At 59.5% G+C, this 18,921-nt stretch overlaps 1 protein-coding gene across 8 annotated transcripts; it reads right to left on the bottom strand.

Annotated features, from left to right (window-relative positions):
• Nucleotides 1-2,262: 2,262 nt before the first annotated feature.
• On the bottom strand, nucleotides 2,263-16,687 carry ELAVL3 (ELAV like RNA binding protein 3). Of its 8 annotated transcripts, none has more exons than XM_070623619.1 (7): nucleotides 16,237-16,687; nucleotides 9,702-9,921; nucleotides 9,313-9,416; nucleotides 5,811-5,964; nucleotides 5,418-5,643; nucleotides 4,618-4,656; nucleotides 2,263-3,274 (listed from the first exon to the last, which is right to left on the bottom strand). In XM_070623619.1, the coding sequence occupies exons 1-7, from the start codon at nucleotides 16,243-16,245 to the stop codon at nucleotides 2,923-2,925; spliced, it is 1,104 nt and encodes a 367-aa protein (XP_070479720.1). In that variant the 5' UTR covers nucleotides 16,246-16,687; the 3' UTR covers nucleotides 2,263-2,922. The 8 variants fall into 8 exon arrangements, with proteins under 8 accessions (XP_070479720.1, XP_070479724.1, XP_070479726.1 ...); XM_070623623.1 differs by having other exon boundaries at nucleotides 2,263-3,253; XM_070623625.1 differs by having other exon boundaries at nucleotides 2,263-3,253; nucleotides 9,702-9,918.
• Nucleotides 16,688-18,921: the final 2,234 nt, after the last annotated feature.

The following is an 18,921-nucleotide window of genomic DNA, read 5'->3' as shown; positions in this document are numbered from 1 at the left end:
TCCGAATAAATAAGATGAAGGGAGGGCTGGAGGGGCTGAGCCCCCATCCCCACGGCCCCTGCCCCTGCCCCTGCCCCTGCCCCCCAGGGACACGGGAGACCCCAGGCGCCCTCCCCTGGGGTGAGGGGCTGGCCTCCAGGAAGGGGGCCTGGCTGGGCTGAGTTCTGTGTTTTAGAAAAAGAAGTCCCCTCCCAGAGTTGGGGTTGGCAGGGGCCCGGGCCTCAGTGGGGGGGGGGAGGGAGTGTGGGGAGGTGTCCCCTCTCCAGAGCCCGGCCCCCCCCCAGGGTGGGGACAAACCCAGCCCTTATTGCTCACAAATGCCTCCGCCGCGCTGCCCACGTGCGCACACGTGTCCCCCGCGCGGAGGGCAGAGGGGAGAGAGCCCAGGGAACAGCAGAGGAGAGGGAAGGACCCCCGGGGAGGGGGGGGTCTGCCCTGCTGGAGGGGAGGGGGGATCCGGGAGGACTTAAAAACCACAAGAATAAATAGGTTCGTGTATCAAGAACAAGCTAGGGTTTTCACCAGCTAAATAGGACTGAAAAAATTCTCAAGACAGCAAAAATAATCCCATTGAGACCCCGGAGGGCGCTGGCTGCGCGGGGACCGCCCCGCAGAGCGCATGCGCCCCCGGGTGCCGCTTGGCTACCGTTACTGTTATTAATAATTATTATTACTTTAATGATTCCACTTCCCCTTTTATAAATAAATTAGGCATAATCACGTCTCCGCAAAACTTAAAGAAACAAAGAACATCGTGGTTCCTTAAACTTGCAAACTGGATGGAGGAACAGAAATATACACAAATGTCCTTACAGGGCAACAATAAGAATAAATAGTTAACATAGCAATAAGTTAAAACTACGAGAAGCTAAATTCGGCAAAAAAGTACAAGAAAGTTAACTGGTGCCAGTTTATGTCTTTTTTTTTTTCTTTGTTTTTAAATCTCTTCTGTGTGTGTTTTTTTTCTTCCTTTTTTTGTCGCTTTTTTTTTTCTCTTCTGTTTGTGTTTTTTTGTCGCTTTTTTGATTTTTTTTTTCTTTTTGTTCCTTGCAGCAGAAGCTCCACAGACGGTTAATAACAACACCGGGAGGGGTGGGGGAGAGAGAGCTGGGCAGTCAGACGGGGCCGTGGCCGGACACCAAAATGCAGGGACACCGGAGGGGGGGGGCGACCGAAGCTGAGAATTGGGGTTTGCAATTCTCACTTCTGATGGGGCCCGCTGCGGGGGTGGGGGGCTGCGAGGGCTCCCGGGGGCTCCGGCCTTTGGCTTCTGTTGGAATTTTGTTTTTTTTACGAAGAATGAAAACTAGGGGGATGGAAAGTTCCAGACAGAAGCCGGAGCCGGGGCTGGGGATGGGGGCTGCGTCCACTGCCCTCACTGATCTGGAAAGACGGAGAAACCCAACAACTGAAATAGGGGAACAGGTGGACGGGAAGGGGATGTGGGGCGGGGCCCCGGGCCCGTCCACCCTGGGCCTGGCGGGGGTTAGTGGGGGCTTGCTGCTGGGGAGGCCCTGCAGGGGCGAGGCTCAGAGCCGGCCCAGGGAGCCTCAGCCCCGGGGACGGGGTCCTTTGGCCTCAAGTGTTGGGGGGGCTGCCTCCAGCCCACCATGATGCCAAAAATGGAACGAGGTATTGTGTGTCTGGATGCATGGATGCCGAGTTCGCACGCCGGTGTTCGTGGGGAGCAGGGAGCTCTGGTGAGCGAGGTGAGACCTCTGCAGGGAATCAGGGCAGGGGCGAGTGGGGCGAGGGCCGGGGGCGGGGCCTGGCTGGAGGAGGTGGACTGCGCTGGAGTCTGTGCTGCGACCTCTCGCCTGGGCCCCAGAGATGCTATGGGCATGTTTGTGTGTCCCTGGATGTTGTGTCTGTTTCACCATGCCTGGGTGTCTAGATTTGTGTGTCCAAATGTACCTTCCATGGGTCCACGTGTACACATGGCACTGTTCCCATGGCCACATCCACCTCTGGCCACATCCACCCATGGCCACTTGTGCCCACATCCATCTATGCTGACGTCACCCCATCTTTGGGTCTCCTGTGTGCATCCACGTGTTTATCTACATGTCTGGGTTTGGCCAGTGACCTCCTGACCGTGTCTGGAGCGTGTCTCTGGGTCTCTCTGTGTGTCCCTGTGGTGTGTATGCGCGTGTACGTGCCCCTGCGTGTATTTGCGTGGCGTGGCTGTGTTTCTCTGTGTAGTCCCCCGGACCCCCAGCCCCCAAGCCTTGCCCCAGTTGGTAAACATAACCTGCCAAAATATTTTCTTTTTTTTTTTTTGTCTTTTTTTGTGTTTTTTTTTTCAAGTTCAAGAATCCCCAGTAAAAATTCTCCACGAGGTCTTTTTTCCCTTTTTACAAAAATAGAGTTTTTCTTCCCCTCCCACCCCCCCCTTTTTTTTCATTTTGTTTCTGTTTCCAGCCCCTCCCCCTGCCCCTTACGCCCCTACCAAGGGGCTCTGGGCCAGGGCTGCCCACACCCCTCCTCACGCTTCGCTCTTTTGGGGATTTTTAAACCTGTTCCCCCCTCCCCTCAGGCTCACCTGGGTGTAGGGGAGGCCTGGGCAAGGGGGCCTGGGGGCCCCCCCAAGCCATCCCACAGGGGGAGGTGGAGGGTGGGGTGGGGGTACGTCTCTGCTTTCTTGTGAGCCGAAAAAAGAAACAAAAACCATCACCATGATCAAAACCAAGACGAGAGAGTGAACAGCCCAGCCTGGGGTGTGGGGGCAAGAGGATGGGGTGGGGGACCCCCAGGCACCCCCCGTTCCCTGCAGACCCTACCCCCCGAGTGCTCACCCTGTGGCTCCCGCTGGGATGCGGGCCCTCGGCCGTCCGTGGTCTGCCTGCGCTGTCTCTCTCGGGCCCCCTCTCTCTCTCTCTCTCTCTCTCTCTCTCTGCTGCCCGGGGAGGGTGGGGAGGCGACTCAGGCCTTGTGCTGTTTGCTGGTCTTGAAGGACACCTGCAGCACGCGCTCGCCCAGGCGGTAGCCGTTGAGGCTGGCGATGGCCATGGCCGCCTCGTCATAGTTGGTCATGGTGACGAAGCCGAAGCCCTTACACTTGTTGGTGGTGAAGTCGCGGATGACCTTGACGTTGGTGACCGCCCCGAAGGGCCCGAACAGCTGCCACAGCACGCTCTCGTCTGCCTCCGGCGACAGGTTGTACACGAAGATGCACCAGCCGGCGCCCGCCGCGCCCCCAGACAGGCCCACGCCGGCCAGGCCACTCATGCCGTCGATGGCGATGGGCGAGAACCTGGCGATGAGCGACAGGGGACTACTTTGGGGGTCACGCGGGCTCTGCCCTGACCCCCTAGCATGCCCCCGATCCCCCTGCAATCCCGCACACTGTCATGACCTGCGACGGTGCTGTGACCTCGGGACTATGTGACCCCTGTGTTGGCCTGACCCTGCCACCGTCCCATGACCTTCATCTGTGACCCCCACCTTAAGCCCACCCCGTCTGACCGGCTCAGAGACGCCAGCCCCCCATCTCCATCCTGCCCTGAGCCCCATCTAGACCCTGACCCCATGACCTTTGACCCTACCCGGTCCTTAGCCCTGTTGGCCCACCCCTGGCCACCACCCTTCCCCTTGCCACATCTTCCCACCCAACTCCTGCCCTCGCCCCCACTCTGACCCCACTCTGACCGGGTCCTCGACAACGGGGTCCCCTCCACCCCCTGCCCCTCAACCCCAGAGGCCCACCCTGGAAGCAGAGCGGTGGGAGCCAGGATGTGGGCGTAGCCCTTTAAGTGCCTCCTTCCCACGCCTCAGGTCTTAGCTCCACTGTCACCTCCTCAGGGCGGCCTCCTGTGACCCATCAAGAGGCCAGTGCCTCCCTCTGCACCGCTCGGCTTTTCACCATTCCGATTACACATTTATCCTCGCTCCCTCTTGCCTGCAGGTTCTGCTCCCTGCACTGCCCCCACCCAGCACAGTCCTAAGCACACAGTAGGCACTCCAGAGGGGTTTGTCGAGTGACTGAATGAATGAAAGGACAGAATTGGCTCCACCCACACTCCTCACCGACTCCTTGCCTTCCTGAGGTTCCACTCGACTGGGGGGACCCCCAGGGTTTGGGCTCTTGGGACTAACTGCTCGCTCCCTCCTCCTGGCCTTTGCACAGGCTGTTCCCACGGCCAGGAACTCTGTGACCTCAGCTGGCTGGGGGGCTCTGCTGGGTCCCCACCTCCCCTTCTCCTGCCCCCTTCCCAGCCGGGGTCACTGCTCCTCTCTGTCTCCTTTCCCACCAGACTGAGATCATTAACAAAAGGGACAAGAAGCATGAGAGTCGCATCCTGTGACCCTCAGCCAAGATGACCAAGAGTGGCCGGTGGAACTCAGAGACCTAATGCGGGAACCAGGGGCACAGCTGTCCCCGGCAACACTGTCACCTTCCACTGAGCCAAGAGGACACAGACAGGCCCCCTGGACCCACATTTTGTGGCAGCTCTTAGTTTTAGGTATTTACAGGCTTGACAGCCCCCCAGATCTCTGAATGGCTACGCCGCCCAGACAGGGACAGACACGGTGACACTGGCAATCCTGCGGGGGGATCTGGGGATGGGGTCCGTCAGGGAAGGGTCTGAGGGGACAGCGGGGCGGGGGCACTGTTACCTCTTGACTCCGTAGGCCATGTTGAGCAAATTGTCCAGCCTGTGGAGGCAGAAGGGGTGGTCACTGGTGGCCTCGGGCACGCCCCCGGCTGTGATGCCGGCCAGCCAGCCCTCCCAGCCCCCACCCAGCGGGCCAGCAGCGCCAGCCCTGCCCCCACCACTGCCCGCCCGGCTGGACACCGCCTGGCACGGAACCGGGGCCACAGGCACCGCCTCTCGCCTGCCCTGCTGTGCCCGGCCTGCCCCAAGTCCCTTTCCTCCCCCTCCCAGCCGGTCTGCTTGCCTGCCCCCACCCTGCAGGGCTTGGGTCCCCAGAAGGGGTGGTTCGAGTCTCTTCTCCGCCGCGCCTGGGCTGAACCAGAGACAACGCCTCCCTGTGCCTCAGGGTCCCGTCCTTCAAATGGGGACAAGACAAGCTCCCTTCTCATCGGGTTGCTGTGCAGAACGAATAAGTGTGTCTGGCACGCAGTCCGCACCCAGGAAATGTGGATGGGGAAACTGAGGCACAGACAGCTGGAGCCACGGGCCTCAGGGAGAGGGACAGTCAGAGCTGGACTCTATCAGGTGACTCTCAAAACTCTGAATGCCCATAATGCCACTCAGAGGGCCCTGCACACATTGAGTGCCTGCTGTATACAAAGACCTGCCCTAAGCTCCTGACAGGCCCACACATTTCCCCTCTGCGTGTGGGAGCTGTCCCGAGTCCCTCTGCCTCGCAGGAATGGGGTTCAGGGAGGGGGGCTGCAAGCTTTGGGCCACAGCCTGGGGGCCCCGGGGCGCCCGGAGCAGGGGGGGCCTCACCGGAAGCGCTGCGTCTGATGGTGCAGGGGGCCCGCGTAGCGCCGGGCAGACGACTGGTAGAGGTGAGTGAGCAGGGCCTGCCCCGTCTTCTGACTCGGGTTGTTGGCGAACTTGACCGTGATGGGCTCAGCCGCGCCCAGCGGCTTCTGCCCATTCAGTCCCTTGATGGCCTCCTCGGCCTCGATCCTCTTGTCGAAGCGGATGAATCCCACACCCCGAGAGACACCTGCTGGCGCGGGGCGGGGGGGGAGGGGGGGAGGCGTCAGAGGACCCCGGCCCTCACTCCTGTGCGACCCCTCGCTCTTCCCTTACTTCTGGCCCTTACTTCTACACCCCGCCCTCTCCATCCTGGTCCTCCCTCGGTGCCTACGGCGGGCGCCCCCGCGGCCTGACCTGTGACCTGGTCCACCAGGATGCGGGAGGTGATGATGCGGCCGTACTGGGAGAAGAGCTGTTCCATCTCCTTCTGGCTCATGGTCTTGGGGAGCCCGCTGACGTACAGGTTGGCGTCCCGGATGGATGCAGAGCTGGGTCTGGCGTAGGACACCTGGGGGAGGAGGTCAGGCGGCCGGGGTGAGGGGAGGACCCACGTCGCAGATGGGGAGAGTGAGGCCACACCCAAAGCACCACTGAGGAGCAGAAATGCCTGTGTTCACTCGACAGATCTCTCCTGAGTCGTCGTCACCCTGGGACCCCCGGGGTTGGGGGGGGGAGGGGACATGGACATGGCCGAGACAACATGGCCCTGCTTGCAGAATGATGGGGGACCTGTTGCCTGAGGAGGTCAAAGGAGCCGCGCCCCTGGGGTCATGGGTCTCCTTGGGGACCTCAGGGACCGTCGCGTCCCCAGCCAATGGGCTCACGCTGGACATTCCATCAACATCGACACTTTCCCCTCCTTTGCAAAGTGAGCCTGGGATGCTGTCCCCTTCTCTCCCTGACAACACTGGGCCCCTGGGGGTCCCTCAGGTCTTTAGCCAGCAGATCAAGGCTGACAACTCCCAAATGTCCCCAGTGTGGGCCTTGTCCCCGAGTGGCACAGCTGTGTGCCACTGGCCTCCAGGGGCCCCATGAGGGATCTCATGGTGGGGGGGGGGGTCACACTCAGTGTGGCAGCATTGGGCCCCTGACCGCCCCCCAACTTGCCCCAACTCAGTGATGGCAGCTCGGTCCTCCTGGGTGCTCAGGTCCCCAGCCTCTCTTGTCCTTGACAGCTCTTTCAAATTCACATCCAATCCGCCATCAATCCTGTTGGCTCCACGTTCCTCATTATCCAGAATCCACGCTCTTTTCCCACAGCCACAGCCTGGCCCAGCCCCCACAATGGCTCACCCCCGGACCAGTGCCGCTGTCTCCATCCTCCTCCCCCCACAGTCTGTTCCCCCCACAGCAGCCAGAGGGCGCCTGTGAGCATCTGAGCCAGGTCACATGCCTCCGCTGCTCAGAACCTTCAGTGGCTCCCACTTTCCTCAGAGTTAACGTCCTTCCCACAGCCCACAAGGCCCTGTATGACCTACCCCATCACCCCTCTGCCCTCATCTCCACCCACTTGCCCCCTCATTCACTCTCTTCCAGCCACACAGACCTCCTCCATGTTCCTCAAACACACAGGCATACTCCAGCCTCAGGGCCTTTGCACTGGCTGTTCCTCCTGCCCGGAACTCTCTTCGTCTCCCTTTCCTCCAGGTCTCAGTTGCAATGTCCTCCCTGTCCTCTCCTACCTCCATGTGGGTCCCTGCCCCTACCCTCCTTACTCTTTCTCCAAGCCCTCTCCCAGTTGGGAGCTAGACACGTTTTATTACAATCATCCGATTGGTGTTATTAATTAGGATCCAGCCCCACAGTAAAACTCTGCAGCTGTTTAAAAAATGGTGGACGTGTAGATTTATTTCCCCGAAACAGTGGGCAGTATTGTGAAGTGGGGGAAGAAAAGTCCATTTACAGAGCAGCAAGGAGTGACCCCATCCCACTGTGTGCTTATCAGTGTCCGGGAAACCCGGGCTGGAGGCCCCCATGCTAAGGGGCCAGCGCCCTCCTCCTTATTTCTGCCCATGTCTATTTTCTTTCCCTTCTAAACTAACCTCTGGGCAGACAGAGGTCATTGTCAAGAGTCTGGTTTTTGTTCGGGGCTGTGCGTTGTAATGGCGTCTTATTTCTTTAGAAATAACTGATTAAAAAACTAACAAAATGAATAAAGCGGTGGGGGGGATGGAGGGTGAAGGTGCTCACGGGGTGGGGGTGGCAGATGCTAATGAATGCCATGGTGCACACCTGGGGTCCTCCAGAAAAACAGGCAACCACATCCACTGCTGTTATTTCTGGAATGATAATAAACAGCGAGGTCCCGAACGTGCTGTCTCTTTCCTGTCGCAAGCTCTGAGGTGAGGGCTTGTTGAGAGATCGGGGTTGGGGGTGACAGGAAGGGGGCTCTGAGCTCCTGGGTGGGTGTTTGTCTAGGGCTGGGGGTCATCTGAGACACAGAGAAAGTCTTCGGGAACCTTTCTTGTCCTTCTGTGACCTGGGCTGACCCAGGTCCCTCACCTGCGTCACACTCCCTCACCAGGAGGGGCCTGGCATGTGGCAGGCAGCTGGAAATATTTTAGGCAGAATGTGCTGGAGCATCCAGTCAGGATGGACCACGTGACAGTCACCCAGGCGGACACACACGCACACACACAAGGCCACACTGTGCCCCTCATTGCCCAGCCCTAGGGACTACACCAGCGGGGAGGTGACACGGGCCGCTGCCATGTTCACAGCGACTCTGGGGGTCATGCATGATTACAGTAACCACACACCCGTCACACCACCGCACAAGCCCACAATGTCACACACGTTCCACCCAGAACCGGGCCCAGATAGACACACCCACACAACTTCACTGTGACACACAAACACCCCGTCACAGCCAGACACACCCACGCAGCCCCATCAGGTCACAGCCGGAGTCACAGTGTGTCACCGAGTGCCTGTCAAATAAACACCACGTGCCCACAGACACACAGTGACACGCCCAAAGTCTATCGTAGCCGGACCCGTGTGACAACAGCCGCTCCCGTAGCCGCAGCACCCCACAAACACCATGAGTCCCAGCCCACGGTCACACACGCACACTCGCTGCATCCCACGTGCATGGTGGCCCTCTGGGTCTCCCAGGTTGTCACTAGGGCCCACCCTCATGTCCTGGGGCTTTTGGGTCTAGTCGGCCATGGAGGGACCCATCAAGCATCACCTCGTGCCCCCCGCATCTGAGAGAGGAAGAAATTCCCGCACCTCTGTTCCCACAGAGAACTGGGGGCCAGATGGGCTCCCCCAGCCCCGCCTCCCCCAGGGGCCGGGAGCAGATTTGTGGGGCGGAGCCCAGACACCCCCAGGCGAACCCAGAGAGGGGCGTTTCCATGGCGACACCCCCAGGGAACCCGAGCTCACGGGGTCCCAGCTGCAGCTGCTGAGAGGGGAGGCCGTGGGGGGAGGGGCGTTGCACAAAGATGGGGGAGGGCCCACCCCTAATCCCACCCTCTCAGCCCCTAATTAGGCTCCAGATGGCAGATGGGCCCCCACCCCTCCCCCATTTCCATGACAAAGGCGGGGCCGGGTGGGGGGGCGCCTGCCCGCTGGACCCTGGTCACTCTCTCCTGCTCCTCCGCTGATGAGGTGGGTGCCTCCCTGAGGTGCCAGAGAATGCGGGGCTGATATTCTCCCCAGTGACGAGTGAGGAGACTGAGGTTCAGAGAGGCAACGCTGTCGGCCCCTGGGGAGCCCAGCCAGGAAGGCTCGAGGGAGAGATTTGAACCCTGAGCGGTGGTGGGAATGGGTATGTTGGGAGGGTGGGTGGCCGTGGGGCTTGAGTGGCAGCGAAGTGGGTGGTCCAGGTGGACAGTGACTGGGCACTAACCTTGATGGTCTTCGTCTGCAATTTGAGGCCGTTGAGGGTGTTGATGGCTTTGTCTGCATCGTTGGGGTCCGAGTAGTTCACAAACCCATAGCCGAGGCTCTGCCCTGTGGGCAAGACCGGATGGTGAGCTGCCCGGACCTGCCAGTGTCCTCCCAGCCCCCAGCCTGAGAGGCTGGCAGCCCCCCTCAAGGTGATGAGAGTCAAGATGCCACCCGTATCTGTTTCCCCAGAGTCCTGCCTACCCCCGTCACCCCTGAGCCACCCCACCTAGGGTCCCACCTGTCTCCCCATCACACCTCAGACCCCCAGGGTCCCACCTGCCCCCTCACACCTGCACGCTTGAGGCTATCACCTCTGTCCTCAGCCCCCCCACCCGCCAGCAGCCACACCTGTGATTTTGTCCCGAACCAACTTGCAGGACTCGATGTCGCCAATGCTGCCAAAGAGACTCTTGAACTCGTCCTGAGTCATGTTCTGGGGCAGGTAGTTGACGATGAGGTTGGTCTTGCTGTCGTCAGTGGCTCCGTTTGTACCAAGGAGTGGCCCGTTGGGCAGGGCCGGGCCGGCCGGGCCCCCCGCCACCTGAGACTCCATGGCCCCGAGTATCTGCTGGAGACAACAGGCCACACCCGCTCACGGCCCGGTCCCCGCACTGGGGACCAGCGGGAGAGGTGGGGTGCTGGGTGGCGATGGATCAGGCATGTCTGACATGGGCTTGAATGAGGGGAGGGGACAGTGTGTTAGTCTAATGATCTGTTCCACTCCTTGAGCGCCCAGCAAAGCAAAAGACTTTACTGTGGAGAATTCCATCTATAAATGCCGTACATGCCCGATTGCATATACATTTGCCTATTTATCTAACACCAATCTGTGCATTTTCAGAATCATAAAATAAACGCTTTTGTCTTCAGAATAAGAAATATGACATTTTTATTAGCTCTGAAGCCCTCATAAGCCCCTCCCTGACTGTGTACCTCCTTCCTCCCAGGAAAGGTGATTCATACCCCAAATGTGTCAATATTTCTTTCACTTCATGCATAATTTTCCCACTGGGGATTTACCCTCCCCAGTTTCTCCACTGAGCTATTTTGTTTTTTTATGTATGACATAGTAACACCTGCAAATAATGATCATTTCAGTTCTTTGTCTCCAGTCTATACCTGTTATTTATTTTTCTTGTCTTATTGCAGGGGCTACAATGTGAAAGTGGCTTCTTTATTCCTGACTTTAAAGGAAATGCTTTAAACATTTCACAGCTAAATGTGATCTCTGCTATAGTTTTTTTGTAGATGGCCTTTGCGAGGTTAAGAATGTTTAATTTTAGTGCAAGATATTTTTTTAAAAAATAGATGTATTTTATCGAATGGTTTTTTCTACATCTATTTTTTAAAATTAAGATATAATTGAGGTACAATGTTATATTAGTTTCAGGTGTACAACATAATAATTCGGTATTTGTATATATTGCCAAATGACCTCCACAATAAGTCTAGCTGACTTCCATCACCATGTAGTTTTTTATAGTTAATATCTACCCATACATAGTTACAATTTTATCTTGTGATGAGAATTTTTAAGATCTACCCTCTTAGCACTTTTCAAATGTATTCTATATCTATTTTACACGTCATGGCCATGTAGAGAAGAATTTTAAAGCCACATCTGGGGTCAGCAGGAAACAGTGCTAGGATTGATTAGTATTGTCTGTCATGGTCATGGGAAGGTAAAACAGTCAGCATTTCCTTAAGTCTCTGCTATAGCATGATTGGCAAATAGGTTGCCCTCACCTGAAAACTCAAATCGATTCGTAGGGTTTTCCTAGAGGGATGAATTTAGAAGGATTTGAAGCCATATCCAGTTTCAGCAGGAAAGGCCACTGTGATTGATTAGCAATGTCTGCTTCCGTTGCAGAATTAGAAACAGTCAGCAGGTACACATTATCTCAGCCCTCCCGGACCCAAAATACAATACCATAATTGTTCCCAAATATTGGGCATTGCTGGGTGCCAGGCACAGTGCAAAGTCCTCTAGAGGCAATTTTTCTTTTCTTAGGCACAACGACTCTGAAAAGAAGAGGGTTTTATTCCTCCTCTTCACAGATACTATGGACTAAAAGCTGTGTCACCCCAAATCCATATGTTGGAATCCTAACTCCCAATGTGATGGTATTTGGAAGTGGGGTTCTTGGGAGGTAATTAGGTCATGAGGGTGGAGCCCTCATGGATGGGATTCATGCCCTTGTGAGAAGGGACCGGAGAGAGGGTGTCTCTCCCCCCACCATGTGAGGACACAGCAAGGAGATGGCCATCTGCAAAGCAGGAAGCAAGCCCTCAGCAGGAACCAAGTCAGCCAGCAGCTGGACTTCCCCGCCTCTGGAACTATGAGAAATAAACGTCTGGTGTTTAAGCCACCCGGTTGATGGTATTCTGTTATGGCAGCCTCAGCTAAGACAACAGAGGAGGAAAGTGAGGTTCAGAAGTGATTGCAAAATGACCAAAGATCATGCAGCCTATAAATGGTGGCACAGGGATTTGCACACGAGCTTTTCTGATCCAGAGTCTGTATTTCCAACTTTCACTGCCAACCACGACCAGTACCAGTTCTAACATTTCCCGGCTCTGTGGCCTCAGGTATGCCACTTAAGGCTTCTGGGCCTCTGCTCCACTTTGCTGCAGACTCCAAATTACTGGCAAATTAGTGGCCTGGGGAAGGATCTCAGACTGCACGTGGGTGCAGCTGGAAAGCATTCTGGCATCAGCTAGCCATGTCTGCTACGTGCACAGTCACGGGAAACGGCAGCCGGCTTGTCACATCCTCCGTCCCTGCCTCATGATACTGTGATTAATAATCGTCCTGCTCCACTGAGTATGTACCACTTGCGGGGCATCGCGTGAAGCACTTCAAGGCATCATTTCATTTATTTCTCCCAACAATCTTGAAAGACAGTGACACACTCTCCATTTTACACGGAGGAAGCTGAGCTCAGAGTTGGGTGACATAAATGGGGAACGCCATTTCAAACTGGATGTGTTGGACCACAGAGCTGGTTTTGATGACAGTGGCCAAGGCATGGGGGCCTCTCTGCCACTTATAGCTGTGTGTCCTCAGGGATGATCTGAGCTGTTCTTTGGGCCCTCCGCTTCTTTCCCACTCTTTCTTATTAAAAGGATGGCCTGGAGATGCAGATCCCCTGCATTTCCAGTCGGCTGAGAGTGGCTGCCTGGAGGATTATTCTGAAGCCCCATCCAGGCTGAGCAGGAACACACACTAGGTTGAATAGCAATATCTGCCACAGGCGCCTGGGATAAAGCAGTAACCATACCCCACAGATCTGCATCCTGGTCTCGTACCATTTAATACTTTACTAATAACATGGCCAAGTTTGGAGGGCCTGCTATGCGCCAGGGAAAAATTTTTTTTTTCTTTTTCTTTTTTGGCACCTTGGCATGTTAAATATCTGAAGACAAAGGTTGTTTTTTTGTTTTTTTTTTTTTTTTGGTGAGGAAGATTGGCCCTGAGCTAACATCTGTTGCCACTCTTCCTTTTTTCTTTTTCCCTCCCCAAAGCCCCAGCACATAGTTGTATATCCTAGTTGCAGGTCATTCTAGTTCTTCTATGTGGGACGCCACCACAGCATGGCCTTATGAGTGGTGTGTAGGTCCATGCCCAGGATCTGAACCAGCAAACCCTGGGCCACTGAAGCAGAGTGCACAAACTTAACCACTGGGCCATGGGGCCGGCCCCCGGAAAGCTCTATATATGAAAATTTCCAGGCAATTCTCCCAACATCGAGGGTTATGGGACTCTTTTCTCCCTTTAATAGATGAGGAAACCAAGTCTCAATGAAAGGGTAGAGATTTGGGCGAGGTTGGGCAGCAGGTAAATGGCAGAGGAAGAATCCAAAGGCGGCGTTTGGACACCAGAGCTCACTTTCCTAATGAAAAAGCCAATAATGGTAAAAACAATAACAGCCAAGGAAGGCCGAGTACCTACTCCACGTCACGCCCCGGTGCCTCTTGATTTAAACCCACTCTGTCGGCCGAGTCTACTTATTCAACTAGACAAATATTTCCTAACTGCCACCACGTGCCAGCTGCTGGCTCCACCCTCGTCGCTGTGTGTCTCTGACACTCGCGTTGCCTCTCTGGGCCCCTGTCCCTCCGCTAAAGGTATGTCACCGAAGTCCCCCGTATGGAGATAGATTCTGAATTGCTGCGCAGACTCAGTGAGCTAGAGTTCTGTGATCGATTGATAATGTCTGCTATGGGAGCCCAGTCAGCCGACTGCAGCCACTGTTTCAGGACGACCGGCTTCCAGCCTCGGAGCCCCTCCTGTGTGCCAGGCAGTGAGCATGCGCAACATTCTCTCTGCCGTCCCACAGTCACACTGAAAGCTGGAGATCATCTTATCCATTTCGCAGCTGGAGAAACCGAGGGTCAGAGGGCCCTGACATGCCCAGGGTGACAGGGGCAGGTGACGGAGATGGAGTCAGGGTTTGACCCCGATCAGATGACCCCAGAGCCTTCAGGGTTACTGACTCCAGCCCCTCCAAAATGCTGTCCTCAACCGGATGGGGTTTAGAGGGGATTCGGGAGTCCTGCCCAGGATTTTGAGGGCCAGCCTAGTAATCCCGCCACCACCACCCCGTCTCCCTCCCGTCTGTGCCAGAGCTTATCCGGATCACTGCCGCGTTTCCTCCGCGGCTGAGCCGGCTGAGCCGCTAATGGGGATCGGATTGGTGGAGGCCCCACCCGCCCTGCTCTAGCCGGTGGCATATGTGGCCTGGGATGACACGGAGAACACAGGGACCTTCGAGGGCTGTCCCAGGACGGGGACGAGGGCGTGAAGTCAGAGCAGAGGAGGGCAGATCAAGGATGGCGAGGCGGAGGCCAACTGGGAGCATCGAACCTCCCCTCCCACTCTCTCCAGCTCTTCCTCTGGGTCTCTCCCTCTTCCTGTTTCTCTCTCCCTCTTTCCCCCTCTGTGTCTCTCTCCCCTCTGCCCACGTCTCCCCTCTGCACCCCTCTCTCTCCCTCTCCCTCTCCCTGTCACTCTTTCTCCAACCCTCTGGCACCACTGCACATACATTTCACATACGGATTTTGCCGTGAACACACCTGTGGTCACTTGCCATGTAGCTCCTCCCGTGTCTAACCCCCTTGGCCCCCAGCTGCGCCCCCTGGCCCTGGTCACAGTGACAGATGCCTGGATACTGGCGACAATAGGGCATTGAGTGGCTATGCATGGTGAGGCTGGGCCACCACGTGGTGCTAGCCAAGCCTCCCACTTCTGGGCCCTTCTCCCTCCATGCAGGGCCCTGACTGTCTCAGTTTATCCCCTCACTTTCTCCCAGCCTGTCGCCATAGTGGGCCTCTGCCTGAGCGCCCTCCGTTGGAGTAACGGAAGGATAAGAGCTTCAAGGCCCCGTGTGACCTCTGACCACACCCTCTCTCTTTGTGCATCAGTTTCCCTTTTTCCACCGAGGGAACAGATCAGAGGAATGGATGCTGGACTGCGGGGGGTGGTTCTGAGGGTCCTCAGGAGGCCACACTCACGTTCCTGGACCTGAGTGAGTAGTGTGAGGCCGAGAGGGGAAGGAGCCGGCCCGAGGTCACACAGCAGGGACGTGTGGCCTCCCGGGCCTCATTTCTCAGAGTCAGGTGGGCGGGTCCCAGGGTCCAGGAGAGGAGAGGCCCAGGCCTGCGGGGCGTGCTGAGCATCCCACCACTCACTGCTCGCCACGACTCGAAAAAGAGGCCCAGAAAGAGACACAGTGTACAGAGATGCACACACAGAGACCCGAGAGACAGGAAGAGCCGAAGGGGGAGGCCCGGGCGCCGGGACCAGACAAAGGACGCGCGGCGGCGCGGGGAGCGGAGTCGCGCGGCGGGGGCGGGGGTGGAGCCGGGGTGGGGCTAGGACGGGCCGGCCCCGCCCCCGGGATACGCCCGGGCTGCCGAGTGGAAATCCGAGGGCTCGGGCGAGGCCGGGCCCCCGGGGCCCTAGGGGGCGGGGCATAGATGGGCGGGGCAGGGGCGTGGCCAGGCCGGGCGTGGCCGGGCGTGGCCGCGCGCTCGGGAGCTGACCAGCTCGGTGGCTGCTGAAAGCACCGGGATCGGGGCGAGAGGAGCGGGCGGGCGGGCGCGCTCAAGGTCACCCCGCGGCCCAGAGCCCTGGAGGGGTGGGGCGTCCGGACCTGGCCTAGGGGGCTTGCCTCGGCCCCTTACCCCATCCCCTGGGGGGCGGGGGCTCAGGAGCCGGGGGGCCCCCCCGCCGTCCCTCCTCTCCCCTCCCCCTCCCCGGAGCCCGAGGCGCCCGCGCGAGGCTACGGCCCGCGAAGAAGCGCCGAGAAACAAAGGGACGCGGCGGCGGCGGCGGCGGGCCCGCGGGGCCTCCGGGCGCGCCCCCTCCTCTCCCCTCCCCGCTTGCCGCAAGGTCGACGGGCTCGAGGACGAGACGCCCGGCTCCCGGGCGCGGCGGAGGCCTGGGGCGCGCGATCCGACGCCACCCGCTTCCCCGGGGCTCTCGGGGACGCCTTGCCGCCTGGTCCTGGCCCAGCACCAGCGACTGGGGCCCTGCGTTAGCCTGGGCGGCTGCGGGGTCCGGGCCCGGATGGAGGAGGCATCCTTCGCCGCCGCGGCCCCTCCCCCATCAGGCCTGCCAGAGGGGGGGGCAATCCCGCCCCCGGGGCGCCGTAGGACGCCCCCTGGATCGCAGCTCGCCTCCCTAAGGCCTCTCGGGCAAGATTCTAAGTGCCCCCAGCACTCTGGGCGCGGCCCTGCCCACTCTCAGGCCCCGAGGCTCGGTCCTACCCCCCCACCCGGGCCTAGCTAGGCCTGGTCCTACCCCCCCCTCCATCTCCGCGGAGCCTGTGCCTAACCCCTTACTGACCAGGTTCCCTCTCAGCGACAGGGGAATACCTACAGTGACCATTCTTGTGTGCCCGGCGGGCGCGGTCCGTGCTGAGGGCGGCTCCGGTGGTCGTGCACTCCTTGGGGGGCGCTCGATGCTCACGCCGGGTTCCTGCCCGGGCGGCCTCTGGCGCGGCCGCTGCAGAGGTGTCGGTGAAGGCGGCGGCTCCCTCGAGGGCCGGGAACGGGCCCGAGCCCGGGGACGCGCCCGCGGATAACCGGGCTCCGGAGTGGTCTGCGGGCGGCAGGGGATGGAAGGAGGGAGCGGCAGCGGGATTGAGAACGCCCCCTGCGCGGCCCCGCGGGGCCCGGGGAGGGTGCGCTTCCCGACAGAGATCGCGGCGCCCTGCCTTTCGCCGCCGCCCCTCGGCCCAGCCTGTCCGGTCGCGGGTGCTCAGTCCTCTCCCCTCGCCCGCCCTCCCTCCCACCCTCCGGCCCGCGCTGCGCGCTCCGCGCTCTGGGCCGCGCAGCCGCCGCCCCCAGCCCTTTATAGCGGCAGCTGCCAGCGCCGGCGCCGCCTATTGGCTGCGGCAACCGAGCCCCGCCTCCTCGCGGCGCCCGACGGCGCGGCAGGTGGAAGCGAGCGCGCGCTGGCCGGGACCCCGCACCCCCAGAAAACGCTTCTTCGGGGCTCGGATCGCCAGCTTCGGGCCCTTTTGCCCCCGCAGACCCTGCTTCCTGTCTTGGCGCCCCTTCTTGGGTGGGCTTTCTGGCCGGAAGACTGGGCGGGTGCCCCTCCTCTGTCCAGCACCCAGAGCCGGAGGAGCGAAGAGGGCGAGGATGTATCGACGGCCCGATTGTACGACCTTCTGGAGGTGCTGTCCACCGAGGGGACTAGAAAGAAAGGAGGAACCAAGACTTCAATGGGCAGAGGCTTGGGTCTCCAGATTTGGGGGGGCCAAGGGAGGAAGGTGGGGGTGGCTGAGACCCTAGTCTGCCTGCAGAAGGAACTGAGACCCTGTGGATTTTGAGTGGGTTAGGTGTCTATAGGGTTCAAAAGCTCTGGACTGGCAGCCTACAGTGCAGGAGAACTGGGCACTGCTCCAAAGGGGGTTAAGAGGTTTGGGGCTTAGGGTTGCGGGCAAACCTCACTGGCGCCCTCCAGCTCCTGGAAACCACTGGGCCTTCTCGGACCCTATAAACTTCGGGTGGGCGGATCTGCCATGTAAATATCCTGACTTTCCGGGCTCGTGATTGGTCCGCTTGTGGAGTCACGCTTCCTCTCTGCTAGTGGGGACCTGGCCTCTCTCTCAGACGATGGGGGGTGGCGCAGCCTCCTTCGGGGAGCGGGTGGGAGCGCACGTTTCTGTCGGGGCGGCCATCAGGAGCGAGGTGTTCTCACCACGGCAGGGGCGCCTTCTAGTGAGGCTTCAGCACCACAGACAGCGGTCCGACGGCCCGGTAGAGGGCGCTGCGGACGAGAGATCCTGGACCCCCTAACCGGAGAGTCGCAACCCCCACCCCATCCCCGTCCCTACACGCCCTTTTAGGCTCCGAGCGTGCCATCCACCCCAGCGAGGAGAGCCTAATTTGGCCAATCAGGGACGGTCCTCGGGAGAACCAATTGCGGGAGGATGCCCTCGAGATTGAGCCAATGAGAGCGGACGCAGCAGAGAGCGCTGCCACGCTGATGGAGAGGGCAGGCCAATCATAGCGGCCCGCGCAATCTGGGCGGTGGTGATGCGGCTCCCGCGGTGGCCCCTCTTGGGTTTGCCGGGGCGACCTGGATGATCCGGGGACCCCGAGCGATGGCTTCTTCCCAACCCGGCGTTCCTCCCGGCTCCTGTCGGACTGGAAGCCGTGCCTGTGCCGGGAGGGGGGCTACTCCTGGGCGCGCAGACCCGGCTGCGGTTCCCATGGAAACTGCTGACTCCGGTTATGCGGGAACAGCGAAGGGGACTGAACCTGCCGGGGGCGGCTCGCGGGGTGGCGGGGGCGCCCAGCGGCCAGACTTGCTCATCCTCGCCCCCTCTTCCGTCCCCGGCTGGGGTAGCCTCGGGTCCGGAGGGTAAAATGAGGCCTGGCTGTGGCCCCGCCCCCACGAGCTGGTGAGGAGCCGGCGGGGCCAATCTGCGCGTGGCGCCACAGGGCTCCCTCGGGCACGTGCCCAGGCTCGCTGCTGCGGTCCCCGGGGTCACGTGTCTGCAGCCACCAGGGCCCACGCGGCTTGCGCGCCACCTGGCGGCCGCGCGGCTTGGTTTGGCTCCCCGCCTCTCTCCCTGGAGGCCCGCAGGAGAAGAGGCGGCCTCAGCATCTTCCTCCGGGAAATGGGGCCAAGGCAGCCGCCCCCCCCCCACCCCGCCGCCAACTCCCGTCCCCCCCGCAGCTTCCTGTTCCAGGAACACGCCGAGCCGGTTCCACCTCGGGACTTTGGCACCAGCAGTTCCTTCGACCTGGGATTTGCCTACCCCAGCTTTCTTCGGGGATGGAATCTCTTTGTCATTCTGGTCTATTCTCAAATGCCACCTCCTGACCACCGACCTAAACAGCACCCCCCAGAACTAACCAATCACTCTCTTTTCTGCACGGCAGCTATACAAGTCTTATTTAGGGGGTTGCTGAACATCCCACCGGTCCCTGAGCTAAGAATGGGGAATAAGTGGAGGACTGGGAGTGAGCGTCAGGATCGAGTCCTGGGAGATGTCCAGTGGCCTCTCTGGGTCTTCAACCTCCTATCCCTGACCCCGAGAGAGCAGGG

The sequence above is a fragment of the Equus przewalskii genome, chromosome 6 (assembly GCF_037783145.1).
Source record: "Equus przewalskii isolate Varuska chromosome 6, EquPr2, whole genome shotgun sequence".
Taxonomy (NCBI): domain Eukaryota; kingdom Metazoa; phylum Chordata; class Mammalia; order Perissodactyla; family Equidae; genus Equus; species Equus przewalskii.
Note: the sequence above shows the minus strand (reverse complement) of the source record. Positions and strands in the feature narration are given on the sequence as shown.